The 22995-nt window shown below is 37.8% G+C and overlaps 1 protein-coding gene across 1 annotated transcript in view; it reads left to right on the forward strand.

Moving 5' to 3' along the window:
• Positions 1 to 22995, forward strand: part of RFTN2 (raftlin family member 2) — a 77464-nt gene that overhangs the window by 41715 nt on the left and 12754 nt on the right. Inside the window, 2 exon segments of the mRNA XM_020993613.2 lie at positions 4048 to 4166; positions 9319 to 9422. Of these exon segments, the coding sequence (XP_020849272.1) occupies positions 4048 to 4166; positions 9319 to 9422 (223 nt within the window).

Here is a 22995-nt window from a genome sequence, read left to right on the forward strand (position 1 = left end):
TTTTCCGTAAATGGTAAGAGCATCTAAATATTCTTGTTTGCGGATGACATTGTGATGCTTGCCTCAGTTCCCAAAATATTATAAAGCCTCCTCAGTGAGCATCATGATCACTCCAAAGACATTAGCCTCGTAATTACAAAGGACACAGGGGCAGCTAGGTGGTGCAGTGGATAGAGCACCAGCCCTGAAGTCAGGAGGACCTGAGTTCAAATCTAGCTTCAGACCAAACACCTGACACTAGCTGTGTGACCCTGGGCTAGTCACTTAACCCCAATTGCCCCCCCCAAAAAAAGCAAAACAATAATTACAGAGGACAAAGCAAATAGATGAACAACTATATCCCAACTATGACAAGCACCCTGGATGGAATAACTCAATCAGTTAATGTATTTCAAACAGACTGAAGATAAGCAGTGTGCTTGGCCCAAAACTGAATCAGAGGAAGAGAGTGAGGTGGATTGCACAATTCTGTCTATAGTCCCAAGCAGCTTCCTGATATAGAAACCTATCTTTATAACTTTGATATTATGCTGCCACAAATCAAGGAGGATCACCATCTCCAAAGAATCAGCATTGTAAGTGACCCTGTGTAAGTAAGTTGCAACTTGTTACCAATGATGTTGCATACTCAAGAATTAGATATAAAAGATATCATCCAAGAAATGTATAATCAGAAAAGAAGATGAATCATTCATGTAGCAAGAGCAAGGAAAAAACAGATGGATGGAACAGCTGAGCAGCTACCCTGATATCCATAGAATATTTTTTCAAAGCCCAGGTCATGGAGTCTTAGGATCATGGCAATTTGAGCTCCAAGAGACCCTAAGACTTTGGGGACACTCATTTTAGAGCTTTGAAAACTGAGGCACAGAGAGACTAAGTGAAATGTCCCAATATCATACAGCTAACAAGTAGCAGAGATTTAGGTTTAAACTGAATCTAAATACAGTCCACTGTCCCATACTATAGTAGATCTTTTATGAAACATTTCTAAGATAAGAGTAATGTAGATGGATTATAATATAGATGGAATATAATAATAATAGCTACATTGATGAGATTACTCATTCATTGAAACATGAGGGATAGACTGGAGAGGGCAAAGGCTGGAGGTAGACTGACCATTTTGGAGTCTATTAAAATATAATCCAGATGAAGGAAGAGATGAGGGCCCAAATAGTATGAATGACAACAGTATGAATAAAAGAAGGGCCAGGTATGAGAGGCACTATGGAGGAAGAATCAACAGGACTTGTAAACTAACTATAAGTGAAAGAGAAGGAAGAATCAAATGCCATTCTAAAAGTTCTGAGCTTGAATGACCTGGAGGATGATGGTGCCATTAGCAGAAAAAGTAGGTCAACTGGAAGACAGAAAGATTCTGGTTAGGAGGACGATAAGTTTGGGACCTAGAATCATTAGATCTGGAAGAAACCATCCAGTCCAAACCATCTATTCTATAAATAAACTACTTGGAATTTGACCTGTGACCAACACATCCTACATGGAGATACCCAGGGATATGCATTTAGATTTAGAAATCAGCTATAATTGAACTCTTAGAAATTAATGAAATTACTAAAAGAGAATATAATGAAAGAAGAGGGGACATAGGTAAAGCCTATGGGTCACCCCCCAGCCTTGGGCAGGAGGAGAATAATAAACCTATGGAGACAGAGAAGAAACATTCATACAGGTAGAAGAACCAGAAGATAGCAGCGTAACAGAGATCATGGGAGAAAATATTTAGGAAAAAACTATAGTCAACCCTATCAAATTGCTACAGAAAGGTCAAAGGGGGAACACTGAGAAAAGATCATTGTTTTTAACATTTGAGAGGTTATTACTGTGGCCTTGAAGAGATCAATTTCAGTAGAGTGGTAGAGTCAGAAGCCAGATGGCAATAGAGATTGTAGTCATTTCTTTCTAGAATTTTAGCAGTAAAGGAGAGGAAAGTAGTAGCTTGAATGGAAAGCTTGGAACAGCAACTATGGGCTGTTATATTAAAAAAATATTAGGGGTCTAATATGGGGATGGGGGAGAAAATAAAAGGAGCACATTGAATGATATAAATCAGATGGTCTTTGCTTAAGGATATCTATGGGATATATAATACCAAAAATTTCTCCAGTATGGACTCAAAATACATTTTGTTACCACTAATACAATAACTTTTATTGCCAAACAATTATATCTTAAGTAATTTTCTTTCAAATAATTTTAGTTGTTAGATTAAATGTTTGAAAAAATTATTCTATTTTGTAAGAATTAATTACACAATGTAGAGAAATTTATCAATTTGGAGAGATCCAAAAAAAATGAGAAACCCTCCCATTTTACTGTATCATTCTGGTGACCTGAGGAATCAATTCATCTTTCAACATACCCAATAATTGTATGTTTGTGGAGCTTCAGACGTTACTCTCCTTACAAGGCTTCAGCTAATATCACCGGTGCTCCTACTCCCCTCAATTATTAACATTTCTGTTTAAAAAAAAAAAGATCCCAATGAAAATACAGTCCTCCAGGTTCCTGTGATGGAGTGAGTCAGGTTGCTACAGATTTTTCTCAAGCATGCAGGCTTGTTCTCCCAAACAGGAGGTAGACATCTCCTACTGAGGTTAAATCACTTCTTTCTAACAAAACCAGAAACTCGTGTTGAAAATATACAAACCTGAGGGTAAAGGCCACAAGGCCTTCATCTTCACATCATGTAATGTCAAACAAAACAAACAGCAGATTACATACAGCTGCATAAATGTCAAAATACATATTTGTAATGATGTCCTAGAGAAACCTTAAATCCATACCCCAAAAATATTTGTCTGCTCTGATCATCTTTGTTGTGGCACTAGAAATTGCACTTAAAGAAAGTGAGACATCTGCTATATTAAGAAAACCAGTGACCAGCTATTAAGAGACCAAATCAAACTAACAGTGGATACTTTTGATCCTGCCAAAAAATATGTAGATTCTTTTTAGTATTCTACTATGACTGAGTCATGTCAAAGAGAAATTATCTGCTCCTCATGTCTGTGTCCATTGATGAAAAATTAAAACTAAAAATTAATTTAAAATATTTTATTTAGAAGTAATAGTTTTAAAGTCCTTAATGTTTAGATTATAAATAACAAAGTTTTGATATAACTGTTAGATACGCACTGTTTCATAAAAACCAAAAAGCTTAACCAGCATTTGGCCATGAGACCTTCCCTAGTGCAGGCCCAACAGGAAACAAAGGGGCCTCCATGAAGTAGGTCTAGTTTAGGACAACTGCTTACAATTGACTATTTAAGAAATAAGTTGGGGGCAGCTAGGTGGCACAGTGGATAGAGCACTGGCCCTGGAGTCAGGAAGACCTGAGTTCAAATCTGGTCTCAGACTAAACACTTGATACTTACTAGCTGTGTGACTCTGGGCAAGTCACTTAACCCCAATTGCCTAAAAAAGAAAGAAAGAAAGAAAGAAAGAAGTCATAGGGGCACTCCCTTATAACTTCCTTCCCATCAGGAATCCTGACAATGATTTCTGCTTAGAGTCTCCCTGTTGCTATTGTCAATGGTTTTTTTTTTAATTAGGCTCATTGGACTAAATACTGTCTTTTGTGTTTTGCGTATTTTGAATGAATTTTGCTTTAATATTATTTGTAACATCATTATATCATTTCAAGGTTTGAGGAGAGGGAGAGGAGGGAAGATTATTGTTGTTTCTCTTGCTGGCCTAAATAATATATAACCAAAGTATGTAACATGAACCAAAATCTTTTTTCAAGCTGAAAGGTATTTCCTGTTGTTTCTAATTTCAGAAGACTACTTTAGGAGACTCAGTGCTCATTGTCTGGCTGCTTTGAAGAAAAAGGGAAAATAACTATAATTTAATGAAAAGGGAGAAAGATATAATTGGGGCAACCAAAATAAGTATTTATTAACCAATTGTTTGGGTTTTCTTTTCTTTTCAGCCTCCTGTAAGGTTACTTAAGGATGACAATAATATGATGAGAAATTACATATTTAAAGCCTTTCATAAGTATATCCTTTGTCTCCACAGATCATTTGTCCAAATCTTTGGAAGGATTATTTATATATGAAGAAGAAGGTTCTGGAGTGCCAGGTTCTAACAGGAAAGGAAATGATGCAATTGTAGTGGAACAATGGACTGTCATTGAGGTAAATTGCGATTACGTGGCAATAATTTGTACTTGTATTTGTACTTTTCATTTTCTACATTAGCATTTTTTTTGCTGCCTCATTATTCCTTAGATATGTGTTTATTTATAAGTGGGAGTTCATTAAAAATGGTTGAGCAGTGTTCTCTCAGATTTAAATCCTTTGCTTTATATACATAATCAGATATGGCAAAATTAAACTTATAAAATGTTTTATAAATGTTTGTATATTTATAATTGTATATAATTTTACAAATTTATAAATGTTTGATTTAGCTAAAAATCTGATAATACAATATCCTCAAAGGATTTGACATTCAAGTATAAAATCAAAAGCTTCTTGGCACTTAGGCTATTTCTATACAATGCCACAGCAAATGGTTAAAAGGGAGAAACATGACATAAAGTCAGTCAGTCATCTAACTACTTGATTTGTATAATAACAATAACTAGCATTTCTATGGTACCTACCATGTATCAGGCACTGTGCTAAATGTTTTATACATATTATCTCATTTGATCCACACAACCACCCTGGGAGATAGGTGCTATCATTATCCCTCCTTTTACAGTTGAGGAAACTGAGGCACAGAGAGGTTAAATGACTTGCCCAGAACAACAAGCTAGTAAATGTCTGAGGCCAGATTTGACCTAAGGTATTCCTGATTACACATACTGTATTCTATAAACTACTCCATTCCCATTCAATAAGTTTGATTTTTTTATTCAATTGACTGGTTGTTTCAGCATCACTGTAGGTACAGTTTAAAGATCATGAAATTCAAAAAATATACTCCCTTTTCCCTAGCACAAAAATTTACATAGAGCATTATGCTTCCCAGTCAGATACGATATTGCTAAGGATGCTGTGCACTCTAAAGGACAGAATGACCTTGACATGTTAAGGACCTGGCTGGCAAAATTTTCCAGTGCAAGTACCTCAGTTGTGTATCTGAGGCCATTCCTTTCAAGACCTGTAATTTGTATTTTTATAGACTATTTGTAGTTTAACAGACTATCCGTTTTTGATACTTAAATAGATCTGCAGTTTCATTAGCATGGTTATTCTTTCCAGTGATTCAGATTGCATCCCATCCATGCCTTCTTATCTCACCAATATACTTCTAGAAAAATCCTCCACAGGACATCTACCCAGCATTGGGGCTAAGGAGGTGGGAGGAAAGGGAGAGGGAAGAGTTCTAGATCTCTTGACATTGCATGACTACCAGTAGAGTACACTGGTTTCTATCAGTTATTCTTCATTCTCACCATATAACCAATTCACTTCCTTTTGATGATGTCACTGTGGGAGAATTTCCAGTATAGAAATACCCTCCACCGGTGTAGATTGTCAATTCTTCTAAAATAGGTCAAAGGTAGGACTTGAACCCATCCATGTATTCCTGACTCCACAGCTAACACTCTATGCCATGCTGTCTCTTTACAGTCAAACATTTCTTTAATATCTTTTACACAGCTTCTCATTGGTAATATGCTTGGCCCTTCTCATGGTTACTATATATCTCTTCATCATCTTCTGAATGACTTGCATCTTTAATTCAGGATCACCACAATAAAGCACCAGAGTAGGATTTTGTGGAGGATCCATTTTCCTTTTTTAAAAATTGATAGATCTTGTCTTGACATATCAATCATGCCCCAGTAATCTATATCATATGCATACTCTCTTTCCATAAATACAGTTAAGTAAAATTATCTAATGTAGTTAGAACTAGAATTAGGATTGACTGAGAGGAGCTTTGCCACGAGGCACTCAATTTAGACTGGGCAAAAACAACTAAGCTTAGTACCTTATTAACAATAATAATAAGGTAAAATTGGAAGATAACTTACTAAGCATAATTATTCACCTCCTTAGGGCTATAGCTCTTTCCTGATTGTGCCTTTCTCCTGGTAGAAGCCTCCTTCATGGTGTCCCAAAGTTTCTGTAACCTGTGGTCCAAGGTTTCTAATTGGCTTCTAAAAGTAGATTTAAGAGTGATTTTCCTGGTTTTTTTGTTTGTTTGGCTAGGCAATGGGGTTAAGTGACTTGCCCAGGGTCACACAGCTAGTAAGTGTTATGTGTCTGAGGCTGGATTTGAACTCAGGTACTCCTGAATTCAGGGCCGGTGCTCTATCCACTGCACCACCTAGCTGCCCAAGAGTGATTTTCTTACCATTTACCCCAAACACATTTTTGATTCTAGCCTTGGTACTTGAATTGCTAGTTATAGCTTCGGTTGTAGTGCTTATGACTGATAGCAAATGTAACTTTCCATTCTCATAGCTTGCCAGTTCTTAACAAAAAGGGTAAGAATATGTTTTAACCTCAGTCATCTGGAACCTATATTGGCCATTGTACTTGACCTGAATTCTGTTGGTTTTTAGTGTCTTCATTCATGTTTATGTAGTCAGTAAGTATTGATCCTATTTTCTTTGCTCTGCATCAGCTTATACAAGTCTCATTTTTCTCTGAATTGTTCAGACTCATCATTCTTTAATGGCACAATAATATTCCATTACATTCATATACCACAATTTGTTTATCCATTCCCCAGTCATTTACCTCATAATTTATTTCCAGTCTCTTTCTATTATGACTAGTACTATTTTTAGATATACCGTATTTTACATGTGAGAGATCTTTATTTGTATCATTAACCTTCGTAAGTTATCTGCCAAGAAAGCTATATGCTTATTAATAGGGTAAATGTAGATCTGTTGATGAAACTAGAAAATACACAGGGAGTAAAGTATTGAGGAGGGTCCCAAGCACAAACTTTTTCATTTAAGTCTCAACATACAGTGAAAAAGACCCTCATATCTAAACTCTCTCTCATCTGCTCTCCAACTCTTCCCCTGGTCCACAATTCCTATAAAAATTCAAAGAGGTCAGCCAAAGCCTTAGGGAACAAAATTAAATCCTTTCTTGCCTTGGTTTCCCTGTGTTATATCCCAGCCTAGCTGTTCCTGGAGGATCATAAGAGCATAAATTGTCTAATTCAACCTCCTATAGCCTCATAGATAGACCCCTCATAGAGAGGTGTGTCCCAAAAGTCTTGGTGCCATTTTAAACTTTAATAACTTAAATACAAATAATAGCTTAAATAATACAAACAATAGCTTTTAATAGTTTACAATAAGATTTTTGGGAAACTCTGTATACATGATCCAATTAAAAAATGAAACAAATGAAAAATAATGTGTTCAGCAATTCAAAGAAAGGAGAAATTAAAGGGGGCTGAAGTTACCAGGAAAAGCTTCCCAGAGGAGGCAAAATTTTATCCTAACCTTGAAAGAGTCATTAGAATATCAATAAGAAATTCAGACCCTAAACTATTTAGATAGTGCAGTGAATAAAGTTCTGGGCCTGGAGTCAGGAAAACACATCTTCCTGAGTTCAAATCTGGCCTCAGATACTTACTAGCTGTGTGACCTTGGGAAGTCACTTAACCTTGCTTGCCTCAGTTTCCTCATCTGTAAAATGAGATCAAAAAGGAAATGGCAAACCAGTGCAGTATCTTTGCCAAGAAAGCCCCACACGTGACTGAAATATATCTATATATGTGTGTGCATATGTGTATGTATATACACACACATACATATGTATGTGGTTTTTTAATGTTTCACCTAAGTTTTCAAACTAAAAATCCTCCTAGGGACAGATAAAACTTGGATGAAATAAATGTGTAAATTCTCAATAAATATCTAAATATCAGTCAAAATCTATATGAATAAATCTGCAAAATATTTTCAGGCTCTCAAGTTTTATTGTCTAGTTTTCAGTCCTTCATGGAGTCAGTAAGTTAAGAGAAGAATGATGTCATTCATGTCTGTCCTCACAGGTGCATTTGACTAAGTCTCTAGAATTCTTTATCACAATTTATCTAGAAAGTTGGAACCAAATGTACTGCTTTTGCAATCTTTGTGGCAATAAAACAAATTATGAAAGACTCTGTACCTCCAAATCCTTTGACCTAGAGATCCTACTAATAGAGTTATATTCAAAGAAGGAAAAGAAAGATCTAATACATGCTCAAAATACTTATAGCATCATTTTTAGTAGTAGCAAAGAACTAAAAACAAAATAGATGTATATTGTCGGGGCAATGGCTAAACAAATTGTGGAATATTACTGAACTATAAGAAATGAAGATAAAAAATTCAGGGAGGCAAAGGAATGATCAGGAAAACATTCTACATAATGACTACAACAATGAGAACAGAAAGAACAATAGCAACAAAAAATTGAAACTAAATGCTGTGTGATTATAATAACTAAGCTTGGCAGCTAGGTGGCATTATAGATAGAGTACTGGGCCTGGAGTCAGGAAGAGCTGAGTTCAAATCCCGCCTCAGATACTAGCTATGTGACCCTGGGCAAGTCACTTAACCTCTTTCTGCCTCAGTTCTTCAACTATAAAATAGGAATCATAATAATATCTACCTCATAGGATTGTCATGAGGATCAATTGAGTTAATATTTGTAAAAACACACAGTATCTAGTTCATAGTAGGCACTTAATAAGTGCTTGTTCTCTTCCTGGAATAAGAGCCATGAGAATGTACCTTCTCCCCCTCCCCGTCCCTCCACCCTCCATTTAAAGATGTGAGGGATTATGTAAGTGGAACACAAGGTGCGCTGTTGAACTTCATAGATGCGTCTGATTAATTGATTAACTTTACTGAACTACTTTTGCTTTCTTCTTTTATGAGGAAATCACTCTGGGTGAGGCAGACAGGAAAATATATTGGGAAATTAAGATGATGTGAAAAGATATCAATCATTTTTTTAAAATAAAAAAGTCCATGTTCCAAGACCATCTAGGTCTTAGGACTAGGGTCAAAGGAAGTAGAAAACGGTAAGTGTATGCAGTACTCCCGCCCAATAGCTTCTTGAAGAACAGTAGTTGCTAGATACAAGATAATTAGTGGTAACTATTCTTCAGTTTATCACGTTAGCTATTTCGAATTATATATGTTACGCAGTTCTGTATCACAATTGTACGTGATCTGAGTTTACCTATCATCTATTAGTGACCATTTTTAATAATAACTACTTTTTGTATTTATTTAATATATTTTGTATATTACTTGATGTTAGTAAAGTAAATATAAAGAGCGCTTACATATTTCTATACTTATTTATGCAGGGCTGTGAAATTACAACTGATTACGGGCCCCTACTGCACACTCTGGCTGAGTTTGGATGGCTTTTGACGAGTGTACTTCCGACACCCATACTAAGACGTGACAGGTACCATGAAAGTACATTTCAATGTTAGCATTACATTCTAAAACTTAGTTATAGGTAATTTCCTAGAGGAGCGGCGTTTTGTACGACTTTCCAAAGCAATTTCATAGAGTGATAGAGTTTTAGATAGAGAAGAGACAATAATTATAATTTAGTTTTGTTGTTCAGTCATTTTCAGTTATGTCCAACTCTTCAGGACCCCATTTGGAATTTTCTTGGCAGACATACTGCAGTGGTTTGCCATTTCCTTCTCCATTTCATTTTACAGATGAGGAGATTGAGGCAAACAGGGTAAAGTGACTTGCTCAGGATCATACAACTAGTACAAGTGTCTGAGGTCAAATTTGAAATCGGGAAGATGAGTCTTCCCGACTCCAACCTGGCACTCTATGTACTATGGCTCCACCTGGCCACCATGATCTAGTTTACCTCTCTCATTTTATAGGTAAAGAAATTGAGGCCCAGAGAAGTTAATTTATTTGCTAAAAGTAACACAGCTATTTGACAGCAGACTCAGAGCTAAAACCCAGGTCTCCTGGTCCACAGCTCTTTCCACTCTGCCTCTTCAGCTACCTTTTCCATAAGGAACTGAAACAAGCTTATTGACTGCGAAAACACTTCTATAAAATTGAAAATTTTTTTTCGCATTAGAGAATCTAAATAAAGAAAGAGCTGTTAGAAACTCCAGATAGGGGCAGCTAGGTGGTGCAGTGGATAGAGCACTGGCCCTGGAGTCAGGAGGACCTGCATTCAAATCTGACACTTACCAGCTGTGTGACCCTGGGCAAGTCACTTAACCCCTCTGCCTAGCCAAAAAAAAAAAAAGAAAAGAAAAAGAAAAAGAAAAGAAAAGAAAAAGAAACTCCAGATAGAAAAATGTATACATCCCCAACAGACACAATGCTTTGGCATCCTGCATTGTAGCTACAGAGTTCTGTGTCCATCTTCTCCTCTCAGGGCATAGCTGTCCAGTTTGGAAGTCCAACATGGGTCTGGAGATAAGGTTGAGAGAAACAGGGGCAGCCCAGGTACCACACTGGCAGTTCTGCTCTAACTTGACCCTAGCTTCATATATACATTTAACTACCGAATTCCCACCAAGAGTGAGAATGCTATGAATATTCAGTTACTTCTTTACTACCTCCATACAGCTATAAATGTTAAAATTTTATAGATTCATACGTGTCCTATTTCTCTTCCCCTTCTCTGAGTCTACCATTGTCGTTTCCTGGAAATGCTATAGAGCTAAGTAGGGAAAACTTGAGTCATTTTATTTTTTCCTGTGAACAGAAGAGACCTAACTAGAAATTTTTTCATCTGAAGCAAAAAACACTTTGAAGGGCAGGAGAGAGAGGAAGGACACAGAAAACAGGCAGTCCAACCATGAGTCAGGGGAGAAAGTGGCCACGAAGGTAGTGATGCCACCCCAGGTGTGTCAGCTGCAAGGTGGTAGGAGCTCACAAAATGAAGTGAAAGAACAGTGGACCCCATGAAGAAGAAGTGAACTCACTCCCCTGCATCAGTGCCCTAGGGCAGAGTCCCTTTCATCCTATCCTAATTATTTTTTCTCCCCAGACATAAACTTATTTATGTTTTAAGACTTTATTCTCTTTTGCTTATTGAAGGGGCTAACTCTGCTCTCTGGGTACACAGAAATAACAAAACCGCAAAGCTGGTCCAGCTCTAAAGTTTTATGCCCTAAAAGCAAGTAATTTTTATAGTGTAGTAACTTGTGTTTGTACTTGAACACCCTCCCAGACTGCAAGTTTCATGAGAGCAAGGACCAAGCCGTGTTCACTCTGTACCTATCTCAGTAGTGTGCTTAGCTGCATAGAGCTAGAAGATCATTTGGTCCAAAACCTCATTTTACAGTTTAGGACATGGAAATCCAAGGAGACTAAATGATTTGCCCAGTATTACACAGATAGTAATTCATATAGCCATGATTTTAAACCTGGCTCCCCAATTCTGTGTCCAGGTTCTTTCCATTCTGTCACCTGGAAGGCATTTAATAAATGAGTGTTAAAGCTGACGGAAGAGGCAAGTCAGGACACCCTCTGCTTACCTATTCAGCAGAACCGTTGGATGAAGGAATTGTCACTGTTCCACCTGCCTCCACCCCGGGGGGACAGCCATTCTCTAGCCAGAATAAGCAAGGCAAACCCTGCAATAGAGTGAACTTTACTTTTAAGGACTTGCAAAATGAGTAACAAACCTATAACATGTTTTCTCTTGCCCCACAAAAGCTTGAGTTCACTATGTTCTTGAATGAAAATGGCCACTTTTCAGGGAGGGGAGTAATTAAGAATCATTGCTCAATGAACTTAGATTTTCAGTGTCCGGGGTTGTTTGTGAAGCATTTCTCAAACTGCAGGTTATAGTGCTTCCCATAGTGTTTCCCAGCTTTTCCCAGTTCATTATGGTAATAATAATGATTCATATTTGTATACCACTTTAACATTTATGAAGTCTACATACATTATTCTTACTTAATCTTCATAATAACCCTATGCGATAGACAGTGAAAACACTTTTCTTTAATCCTTATTTTACAGAAGAGGCTAGGTGTATCGCACAAGGTCGCTTAGCCAATAAATGCAGGAGCTGGGACTTAATTCCAGGTCTGTACTATACCAGCCTAACACCACTAAATCAGTATATACTATGATTAAGCATGGAGAGAAACCCTCTACCCTACACCAAGTTATCCATTGGTCCAGGATCCATCTATCCTGTACCCCAACTCCTCTAATCACCATGTAGAAATACAATATCACCATATTCCCTCCATCCAAAATGTGAGGAAGGCAAAAAAACCCTTCTCTTTTGATGACCCCTCCAGAGTGCCCCTCTTCTGGTAACTCCAGATTCCTTGTAGTTATTCTACCAAATGACTTTTCCAATAGTGCATTGTGCTCTGGACCTTTCTTTATTCATGCTGAGCAGTGTTTCCCCATATTTCTTCCCTATCCGTGGAAGGGAGAAAGAGAGAGATTATTTAATATTGTATATATAATCTTATGTACAAAATATATACAATTGAATATGTACAATACAATAGAATATGTGTGTGTATTCCATTTCCTTAGTGTCTTACTCTGCTCTCCACTAGTTTAATATAGATTAGTTTATCAGTGTGAGATGGTTGATAGTGCGTTGAAGTTGTTACTCTTCCTGGTAACATATTCATCTAGGGTATTATGGGAAAAGTTGCTGGTGGAGGTATTTCTTTCTTTCCCTCTACCCCAAACTTGAACCCATTTTGCCCCCTTTTTTGTCAACAAATACCATTTTCCAGTTTTTTGTATGCACTAAGATAGATACTTATTCTGTATTGCTTTTCTCCATTAGCTATTCTTTTCCTGGTACATAAAATGTGCTCAACAAATGCTAATTGTATTGAATTGATTAGGATCATAGATCAAGAGAGAAAAGGAACCCAAGAGACCAGCTATTCCAACTCTCCCATTTTATAAATGAGGAAACGGAGGCCCAAGAAGGTTAATACAGATAGTTGTCATCAGAAGTACCTGAACCTAGGTCGTCTGACTCCAGAGTCGGTATTTATCCCACTGTACCCCATTTTCATTTTTGTATCGAGAAGAGGGTACTGGGAGGAAAGATCTAATTAACTGATTTCTCTTTTCTTCCTGTCCTAGAAACACTGCCATTTGGGGGTTCTTTTTGATTGAGAGGTGGAGATGTCCAACAGGGAGTACACTGTCAGGAGAACAGGAGGAGAATTGCTCTATCAGTATAACAGGTTACATTCTTCCCTGGATGTCACTTCATAGAATTGTTTAGAGGGGTTTTGCCAAATGCCTCTAAATTGCTTTCCAGCTCTAAAAATACTCTGATGGTCTATACTCTAGGGAAAGTTAAGTACCATGCATAGTTCATTTCCTCTTCAGAGGTCTTTATGACCATTGACTAATTATGCCTTATGAGCCCCTGTGAAGATGGTTAAGAATTGCAGGGTAATTTTGTCACTATAAAACTAAGTTAGAAATTAACTGAACAATTGTAATTATAGGTGCTTTGTGTCAATAGAATCTGTTCCTATGTTGGCCAGATTCCAAATCTCAGTTTACTCATTTCAAATTTCCCCCAGTAGTTTCTTGGAAATAAAGTGCTATTTAGTGACTTGATTCCACAGTAATATTCTTGCTTATCTAAACTGATATTTGCTATTTTTTCCCACTGACTGACTTCTCAGCCCCCACACAGAAGGGAGCTGGTAGGAATAAAACCAAATCAGTCTGAGATGCATGGAAGCCAGAAAGGGGCATGCCAGCTGCAGGTCTGCATGGGGCAGGTGCAAGGCCCTACACCTTAGGGACCAGTGAGGCAGCTGAGCCAGCAGCTGTGAGCATTTGGTGGTGATTCCACAGGTAGCCTTACCAGCTTCTTCACTTCTCCCTTTGGGGTGGCGCCCCTTTAAATATTCTAAAGAATTATTTAAAATACCTTTACATACTCTAAAGAATGCATCAAAGAATCCCTACTCACAAGGAACTGTGCCTCCAAAGTGCCCTTGAATAAGAAAAATCTAGGGCAAGGTATATCATCTTTCTGGAAAATCAGTCCAAATACACATGGCAGAAAAACACTGGACGTGAACTCAGGAAACCTAGAACCTGATCCTGGCTCTGTTACTAAGTAATTTTGTACCCATGGGCAATTCAGTTTTCCCTGGATCTCAATTTCTTTATCTATAAAATGAGGGGTTTGGACTAAATCAGGGGTTCTTGACCTTCCTTAAGGGATTTGTGGAGAGATCCTATGTGTTTTATTTTCTGCCTTTTAAAACATCATTCTGATATGGGATCTTTGGTGTTCACTGGACTGTCAAAGGGATCCATGACATTAAAAAAAAAAAGTCTAGAACCTTTCTACAAGGTAATCCTTATGCAGTTCCTTACAAAACTAAAATTCTGTGCTTCTATATTTGCCACATTTTTACAATTTTATTCCGGAGTCAATCTCAGGGATAACAACATCCCTGATTATAGAGATACTCTTCTACAAATGCTCTGCAAAAATTCCTCTGGAGCAGTTGTTGTATAGCTGTATTGTTTGAATGTGCTTGGTATTGGGCTGCTTTAAAAAGGACTTCTGATAATATCCACTCTGGCTCAGTAGTTTATAAGGAAAAAAGAAGTAAGTTAGCATGAATAGTTGATCTCTTATTGGTGATTGGTATGACTGTGTTCACTGCATTCATTAACAAGAGAGTGAGGCCAGCCTGAGTAGACATGCCATGATTTGTGGTAATAGGGTGCCCTAAGAATGCATATTCAGTGTAGAATTACAGAAGGTGGCTTTGTAGACTCTAGAACAGGGGTTCTTTTTTGAGGCTTTGAGCCTTAAAGGCCAGATGGAACATTAAAAGCTCTTAGAAATAGCAGTTTAAAAACCTAACCTATAAAATTGACTGACTGATCTTCTTTTTCTATACTCCATGAAAGTTATTTTCAGTTTGTGTTAAGAAGGCTAACAAATACAAGCGTGGGAAGACTGAATCGCCCCAAGGCGCTGTGTACAGATAACAATTGAACAGTAGCATACTTCAGATTCTCTAAAGCAAATAACTGCAATCAACATTCAGAGCAACATTGAAACTCAGGCTAAGATACATAAAAATAAAGTTTCCCCTTGAGTCTTTCCTAAAACAGGAATTTAACAACAACAACAACAACAAAATTTCAAAAAAATTACACAATTGTTGAAGAGCTAATTGGTAGGTTGGCTTTAGGACTCCTACACCAGCAGTGGCAATCTGAAAATAAGTTGCCATGCCATGTTAGATGTTTTTACTGAGCTCTACTCCAGTTGTCTGTCTCTAACAGAGGTGTTATAGGACTTATAGAAAAGTATGGTGGCCTGTTTCAATAGTTTCCAAGGGAAGGAATATGTCCCAAACATACATTGTGAGTTCACCCATGCCATTCGTGGTTGTATAGACTTTCATCATTTGCTTTCAGCCTTCATCTTACTGACTGCATCCAGCATTTTTGTAAGCCCTCATTAGATAGCTTCTTTATTTCCTTGATCTTTTCATCTGCTTTTCTCAGGATCCTTTCTGGTTCTATAATACAATCAACAGATATTCATTAAGCACTTATGTGCCAAGCACTGTTCCAGGTACTGCAGATACAGGAGTACAAGGAATAAAATAGCCCCTACTCACAAGGCATTTGCATTCTAATGGGAGTGAAATGACCAGAGCTACGTGCTGTTGTATATGAAGCTGTGCTACAGCATCATACATGTCTTGATGACATCCAGAATTTTGTTGCTCTGGCTGTAGCGAGACTAATGTCTGCGAGAAACATTCTACAGTGATCCCCAGCTCCTATTTTTTTAAGTCATACTAATAGTTCAGAGATTGATCCCTGAAGTGAGAACCATTGATGAGATAGGTTTCATTGCTAAATAAGTGTTGAACAATCCTTTCTTTGGTTTGATAGATCCAATGGTTAATGTCAAATGTAAAAGGGGGGAAAAAGAAATTGTATCAGATGTAAAATTTTAAATGCTGGGTAGATTTATGGCTGATGATGAAATGCACATAGTATAATCAATAGAGGAATAGCCTCGGAGTCAGAAAGAACTAGGTCAAGTACTACCTCTGACATATGCTAGCTGTACAAGTCACTTAATCTCTCATCATGCCCAGAAAACTCCCTAAAACTACAAGTTACAGCAGAGTCATCAGTCAGCACCAATGGAAGGAGTTTGGGTAAAAATGGAGCTGGTCAAGCCTAGCTCCCCTAAGACATTCCACGCAAAAGAGTTTAGAAAAGTAAAGCAATGATCAAAAAAAAAAAACCCAATGGGAAGTCCTACTAAGCTCTTCCATTCAGTCCAGACCTACATAAGAAGATTGCTGCAAGCCTGCAGGTGCTCTGTACCAGTTTGGGGAATGAGGATGGGAGTGGGCTGAGGCCAGCTCAATCTCTGGTAAATAAGGCCTGAGGCCAACAGGACCTTCATCCTTATCTTTTGGAACTTCAATAGAGGACAGAGCCAGCCTCGGTAGGTATATGTGCAAAGAAATGTAGAGAGGGAAGGGGCACCCAGGCCTCCCCCTGGGCACTCCTCAGAGCCTTCCAGGAGATCTGAAGCCAGTCCAGTTGCTAATGTTCTGTTAGATCCCAGTAGGGACCTACCTATGGAAATGGAGGTGGGATAGAGGTGTGCTGGCAGCCTGACTGAGGGTGCTCCAGGAACCCTGAAATCAGTGCAGTCTTTAATACTGGTGTAATATTCAACATGAGTCAGGGCAGCTAGGTGGTACAGTGGATAGAGCACCGGCCCTGAAGTCAGGAGGACCTGAGTTCAAATACAACCTACAACCAAACACTTCATACTTACTAGCTGTGTGACCCTGGGCAAGTCACTTAACCCCAATTGCCTAAAAATAAAAAATTCAACATCAGTGAATCAAGATGGAGTGAGTCTGAAGTGGTTTTCTCAGAGCGCACTAGGAGACCTAACACCAACATGATCTCCCATATTTTATTAGGGAAGGTAATGGTAAGCAACAAAGCCAACCCTTGGCTACTGATTGAAAAAGTAAGAGATAGAGACAGATATATGAGGCTAGCACCAGAGTTGGGCAATCAAAAGACAGAGTAATAAGGCAAAGATTAAGCAGAGGACCATGTGTAATTCTACCTTCTGGCCCAGCTCTGAGTTCCAGGCCAGGCTTGTGAAAGAGCTAAAAGATCACGGATCTTTTATGGATAGGTCATGGATATAAAGCCAGACTTTCCTGGCCTCAGAGGTCATCTAGTTCAACCCCCCATTTTACAGATGGGGAAACAGGAGAAGACCAAGAATGAACTTCCCTATCCACAACCACAACCAGGCAGCAGCAATGTCATCCAGGTTGTAAAGAGGATAAAACTAGACCCAATCCCAGCATATAAGGGTGCTAGCAAAGGCAGTTATGGCACGAAGTCTCAATCTGAGAACTAAGGCTGGAGACATGAGTAAACAGAAGAAAACATCACATACAATGGAGAACTACCATGGATTGAGAAGCCTAAGAGGAAAACCCAAAAGAAGGAGAGTAGCTCTATAAGTCCAAAGAATTTGAGTTGGCCACAGGGACTATAACAGTATAAATGAAACAGAAGAAATTTTGATACTAGGCATTTTCTACACCTATGAAATCACAGGCCCTTTCCAAAAAACACAAAAACAAAAAGAGGAAGGTAAATAATAGTCCAATCATTAAAACTATGGACATTTCTATTTCTATGGTGGGAATGCTGTGAGCAAAGTAAGGCAAAACATCATTCAGCCAGGATTTCTAGAATAGGTCTATATTTTTACTTTCAACAGTTTCATATTGTAAGTTGGTCTAGTTCAACATAGTATTATAATTCAAATGGTAATGTTTGGAATATTTTAAATTTTATGAGAAATTTTTACTATTTCTTTTAAAAAATCATTGTAAGGGGTGTGATTCATTTTAAGTGTTATTTTATCATAACCAAGAGCCATATTTTTTTCTATTGCAATATATCTTTAACTTTAAAATGGAACTTAATAGGAAAATATGACTCATATAACAACTTTGCTGAAATGTTTTTCTTCCATTAAATGAGGCATATTTTTACTCCTAGACTTATTTGCTTATGTGTCCTGGGAATAAAAGTTCCAATAGTAAGAAGACTGGTTTTCCCAGTGTCAAGTCCTGAAATAAATCAGTCATGAGTTGAGGAATAAAGCATCTTTAATTAAGATGGTATTAAGGGTAGCAAACCTGCCACCTGGGGGGATATCCCATGAGAGCAGAGTAAATATCTTAAGAGCAGGAATGTAAAGACATTATTGTAATTCTGACCTTACTAGGGAGTGGCAAGTAACATTACATTTAGTATTAACGATTTTCTGTCATTATATGAACAATTGTATTAACAGTTTTTTTATCACCAGTCTTTACTCTTATCCTTAAAACTACCTCACCACATGTGGTCCCTGTCTCCACCTGGGGTACTATATATATGATTATATGTGAGTGCTATTTCCATAGGAATATAAATATGAGTTGCTTATTTTATGAAATATTTGGGGGCTTAGGGATTAGATTTTTTTTCTAAAAGCTGGGACAATTTGCTTTTTGTGCTGTGCAGTTTTCATTTAGGATATCTATTTTGAGTTGCTTGTATTTTATAAAATATTTTGGGGCTTGGGGACTAGATTTTTTTTTCTAAAAGCTGGGACAATTTACTTTTTGTCCTGTGCAGTTTTCATTTAGGATATCTTGAAATGTAGCTCTGAAAAAACAGGATTTTTTAAAAAGTCATTTTAAAGGAGTTCAGTGACTCTCTGGACCAGCCCGTTGTGTTTCAGATGGAACTACCTGACTAGCCTTTAAACTGAAATCACTCTGGCTTTCATTGAATGGCCAATAATAGCCCCTAGCCCAAGCCTCTATGGCTCATCATTTAGGTTATCATGGCTTAGAATGAGTGTAGATAGCAATTGTTTTCTGTTCTGGCCAAAAACTTTGAGGGTCTTCCCCTCCCAGATTGATATTTTTGTGTCTTTTGTCCCAATTCTTATCATAGCCCATAGTCATTGAATAAGCCTTGCCTCAGACCAACTGAGGCTTGGGAAAGACATTAATTTAGAAAGGCTGAGGTCATCTACTGTATCCCAAGCCATCATCCATTATCTTGACTTTTGTCTCAGGTCTTCTTGACTCCAGGCCCTGCTGTCTTTCTACCATGCCACCTAACTGCCCATGGTTTCAATACAAGTGGTTTAAAAGATCTTCAATTTCATCTGAGTGAATGTTCCCTCCACTGTCACAGACTGAAATCCTTTCACACTCAATAGAACATCTTTGCAGGTTTCTGTGGCAGAAATTATATCATCAGACTTGATGGCCAAGGTTCTGATAATGGGCCTCTCTGAATTTACTTAGGCTGGTCCTCAGACAACAGTTGTCACCAGGCCTGTACTCAAAGCATAACTCCCACTCTGCTGACACAACTTTGAGAACCCAGTATCGCTCCTGAGGCCACAGTAAAGCATCTGAGTTCAATATTAGGGAAGAAATCCATGCTCTCCTACACTTTAAACAAAGAGCAGATGCCTAATAATCACATGCACCCCAAGAACATGATATAAACAACCAAGGGGAAAGTCACCTCTTCACAATGATGTCAATGGATTTTCTCATGTCTTCTCCTCAGAACAAATTATCGCCCTTATAGGAGATACAGGGCAGTCTTACACTTCAAACAGTCTACTTTCAGCTCTAAAAGACCATCTACTTAACCAAGTACAGCTAATAGCTTCATCGAAGTTCCCATGTGGCAGCCTAAGAGAAAGATTACATATTTAAAGACAGTTGGGAGGATACTATAAAATATCATTCTTGGTCCTTTTGATGCTGCCTTTTTCTTTTCTAATTTAAATTCTTTGAAAAACTCAGTATTGTGTAATTGCTCTGTGAATTAAACATAGCAATCTTAATTTGCCTGTTATATACACCCAGCTCTCATGATTGCTCCTCTTCTGAGCTTGAGTTTTTACCTTTTCTTTAAAAAAAAAAGGCGAGATCTTTTTTCACCTATCTAGACTGAAATTTGGGAAATAGGAGACAAAAATAATGAAATTCAAAGTCCTGAATAAAGGGCTTTGTAACCTTTTGTAGCTAAGCAAATGTAAAATAATCATCTTTTCCTTAAAAAAAAGTTTTGGAAAAAATATATACTGAATTTACAATCAGTAGACTTGGTTCAAAACTGGCTCTCCTACATACTGTCTGTATAATTCTGAGCAAGTCAGTTTACTGCCATTACAAGCCTGTTTCCTTATCTGCAAATGAGGGTTAAAAATTGATAATGTCCAAGATCCTTTCCAGTTCTAAATTCTGTCTTCCTGTGAAACACTTCAATATAGTCAGACCTTAACTTATAATTGGATCATATTCCTGAAGTTTATAAGTCAATATTTTGGAACTCAGAATACTTTGGAATCTGAAACACACTATAAAAACCTTCAACTCTGGAATTTTTCCCATTTCTACCACTTTGGCCACCTGTTAGTCACCAAATCTATTCCCTCTCTAAAAAGTTTGTATTAATTTATTTAAACCTAAATAACATATGGGTGAAATAAGCTCCCTTCCTATGGTCTGAGATTATTTTTGTCTAGACTTCAGGTACCACATAAACATAGAGATAATAGTCTGTAATTTGAATTTAGACTACAGGAAGGTGTGTTCCTCACCCACACCCAAGGTTCATCTTTGTTCTGGACAAGTCAGCTCAAAATGTGGATTATAAAATAAGGTTTGTGAAATGTATTTGTCTTCCACTTCATTCTAACCTGTCTAAATTACCTAAGAAGCCAAAATGACTGATGTCCTAGGTCATATGACATGAGAACTTAGTATTAGATGATGCAATAAAGTTCAAGTTCTATGAGGAAAAGGCCCTAAGAAATAAGTATTGAGCTCTTTTTTCACATTTCAAGATGAAAGGCAAATGGCATAGTTTGATGTGTTTTCATATGAATAATGTTTTTGGGGTTTGGGGGAGCTTTTTTTTTTAGGCAGTTGGGGTTAAGTGACTTGCCATGGGTCACACAGCTAGTAAATGTCAAGTGTGTGGTCTGAGGCCAGATTTGAACTCAGGTCCCCCTGACTTCAGGGCTGGTGCTCTATCCACTGTGCCATCTAGCTGCCTCTTCATATGAATAATGTGGATTTGTGTAGGGAAATAAATCATTCTCTAAGCTGTCATACACCCCAAATTCTGCCAGTCAAATAAGGCAATTGAGCTATGTATGAGAGCAAAATATCTGAATTCTTCAGAAAATCCATTACATCATCAACATGAGTACTACCTCTATGAACATAGACTGCATTCTCTCTGTGAATTAGACAGTTCCCAAAAAGAGTATTGTCCCTTTTCCAGTCAGTTATGTTAAAAACCTTGGTGCCATCCTTGGCCCCTTATCATCTCACATATCCAGTCAGTTGCCAAATTTTGTAATTTCTTTCTCTGTCATCTCTCATGTATGTCCCCTTCTCTTCATTCAGGCAGCCCCTACCTAGTTCAGGCCCTCATCACCTTTCTCCTGGACTCTTACAATAGCGTTCTAATTGGACACGCTCAATTTTTTCCCCACTTCAGTACATACTCTATATGCTTGCCAAAGTGATTTTCTAAAAAAAAACAAACAAAAATATAGCTGACCATGTTACTGTCCCATACGTCCCACTCAATAAACTGCAGTGCTTCTTTGTTACATCTAGGAGCGGATAGGAGCACTTCTATTTGGTATTTGAAGTTCTTCGTGACCTGTCCCTTCCTAACCTTTCTATTCTTTGTGCCCATCCGTAATGGCGTACTTGCTGTTCCTCACACACAATGCTCCATTTTCCATCCCCACCCCTTTGTTCCCATTCCTGGAAAGTTCTGCCTTCTCCCTTCTGACTTTTAGAGTTCCTGGCTTCATTTAATACTCAGCTCATGTTCTTTCTCCTCCGAGAGTTCCTTCCTAATCCCCTAGCTGCTTGTGCCTTCCCCTCTAAAACCATTTTCCATTTACTCTGGATTTGTCGTATATGTAATAATTTCTATATGTTATGATCTCCCTTATTAGAATGTAAGCTCCCCGAGGACAAGGACTTTTTGCCTTTCTTTGTATCTCCAATACGGTTCCTGGCACACAATAAGTGCTAATAAATTGTCAACTTGATTGATTGATAAATTAGTGTGGCCCAATAAATTGTCAACTATTGTGGTCACCCTTCTGTGGATGAGCCTTTCCGAACTTAGCTAAATTGATCTTGAGTCAATGGGTTTTTATTGAAAACATTTCCAGATTGCTAAGACTTATTTGCTAAAGCTTATTCTCTGCTAACATAGATTTTGAGAATCCAAGCTCACCTCTACACTGTGATAAAGCATTGAAACAGGAATTTAGTGGAGGAGTATCAAGAAACTTCACCAAATAATCCATGAACATGGAATTCTCTTGTGCAATAATCCACCCTGGGACCTCCCATCCACTCAGAGATATGTGTGGATGTGCTACAAGAGGAAAATACCCCCCGGATATTCACCATCACTACCTTGGCAGACTTATTCTCTAGAAATCTGATACCTTCTCCCCTGCTCTGTAGGCCTCCAACTCTATGACATTCATGTAATCCTCATGGTGAAGCCCAAATGCCATCCTGAAATATTGCCTGACATTCTTTTCTATTCTCATCTCATGTACTCTATTATCAGGCTTCTTCCTCTAAAGAAGGAGTTCTTATCCATTTTTTTGAGTCAGCAGCATGGTAAAGCCCATAGACTCCTTCTCAGAATAATGTTTTTAAATGCATAAAATAAAATGCATAGGGTTATGAACTAGTTATACTGAAATAAAATTATAAAAAAGTTTCTTTTAAGATCACAAACCCCAGATTAAGAACCCCTACTGGAGGAGATACATCCTGAGACGTTCTTTCCCATTTCATATTTCACTAAGACACGCATCTTTACCATAGTGCCTGTTCTGTTCCCTTTCAGTACACTTTTCATTAGGTGCTATG

The sequence above is a fragment of the Phascolarctos cinereus genome, unplaced genomic scaffold (assembly GCF_003287225.1).
Source record: "Phascolarctos cinereus isolate Bilbo 61053 unplaced genomic scaffold, phaCin_HiC Scaffold_726;HRSCAF=1367, whole genome shotgun sequence".
Classification (NCBI taxonomy): Eukaryota; Metazoa; Chordata; class Mammalia; order Diprotodontia; family Phascolarctidae; genus Phascolarctos; species Phascolarctos cinereus.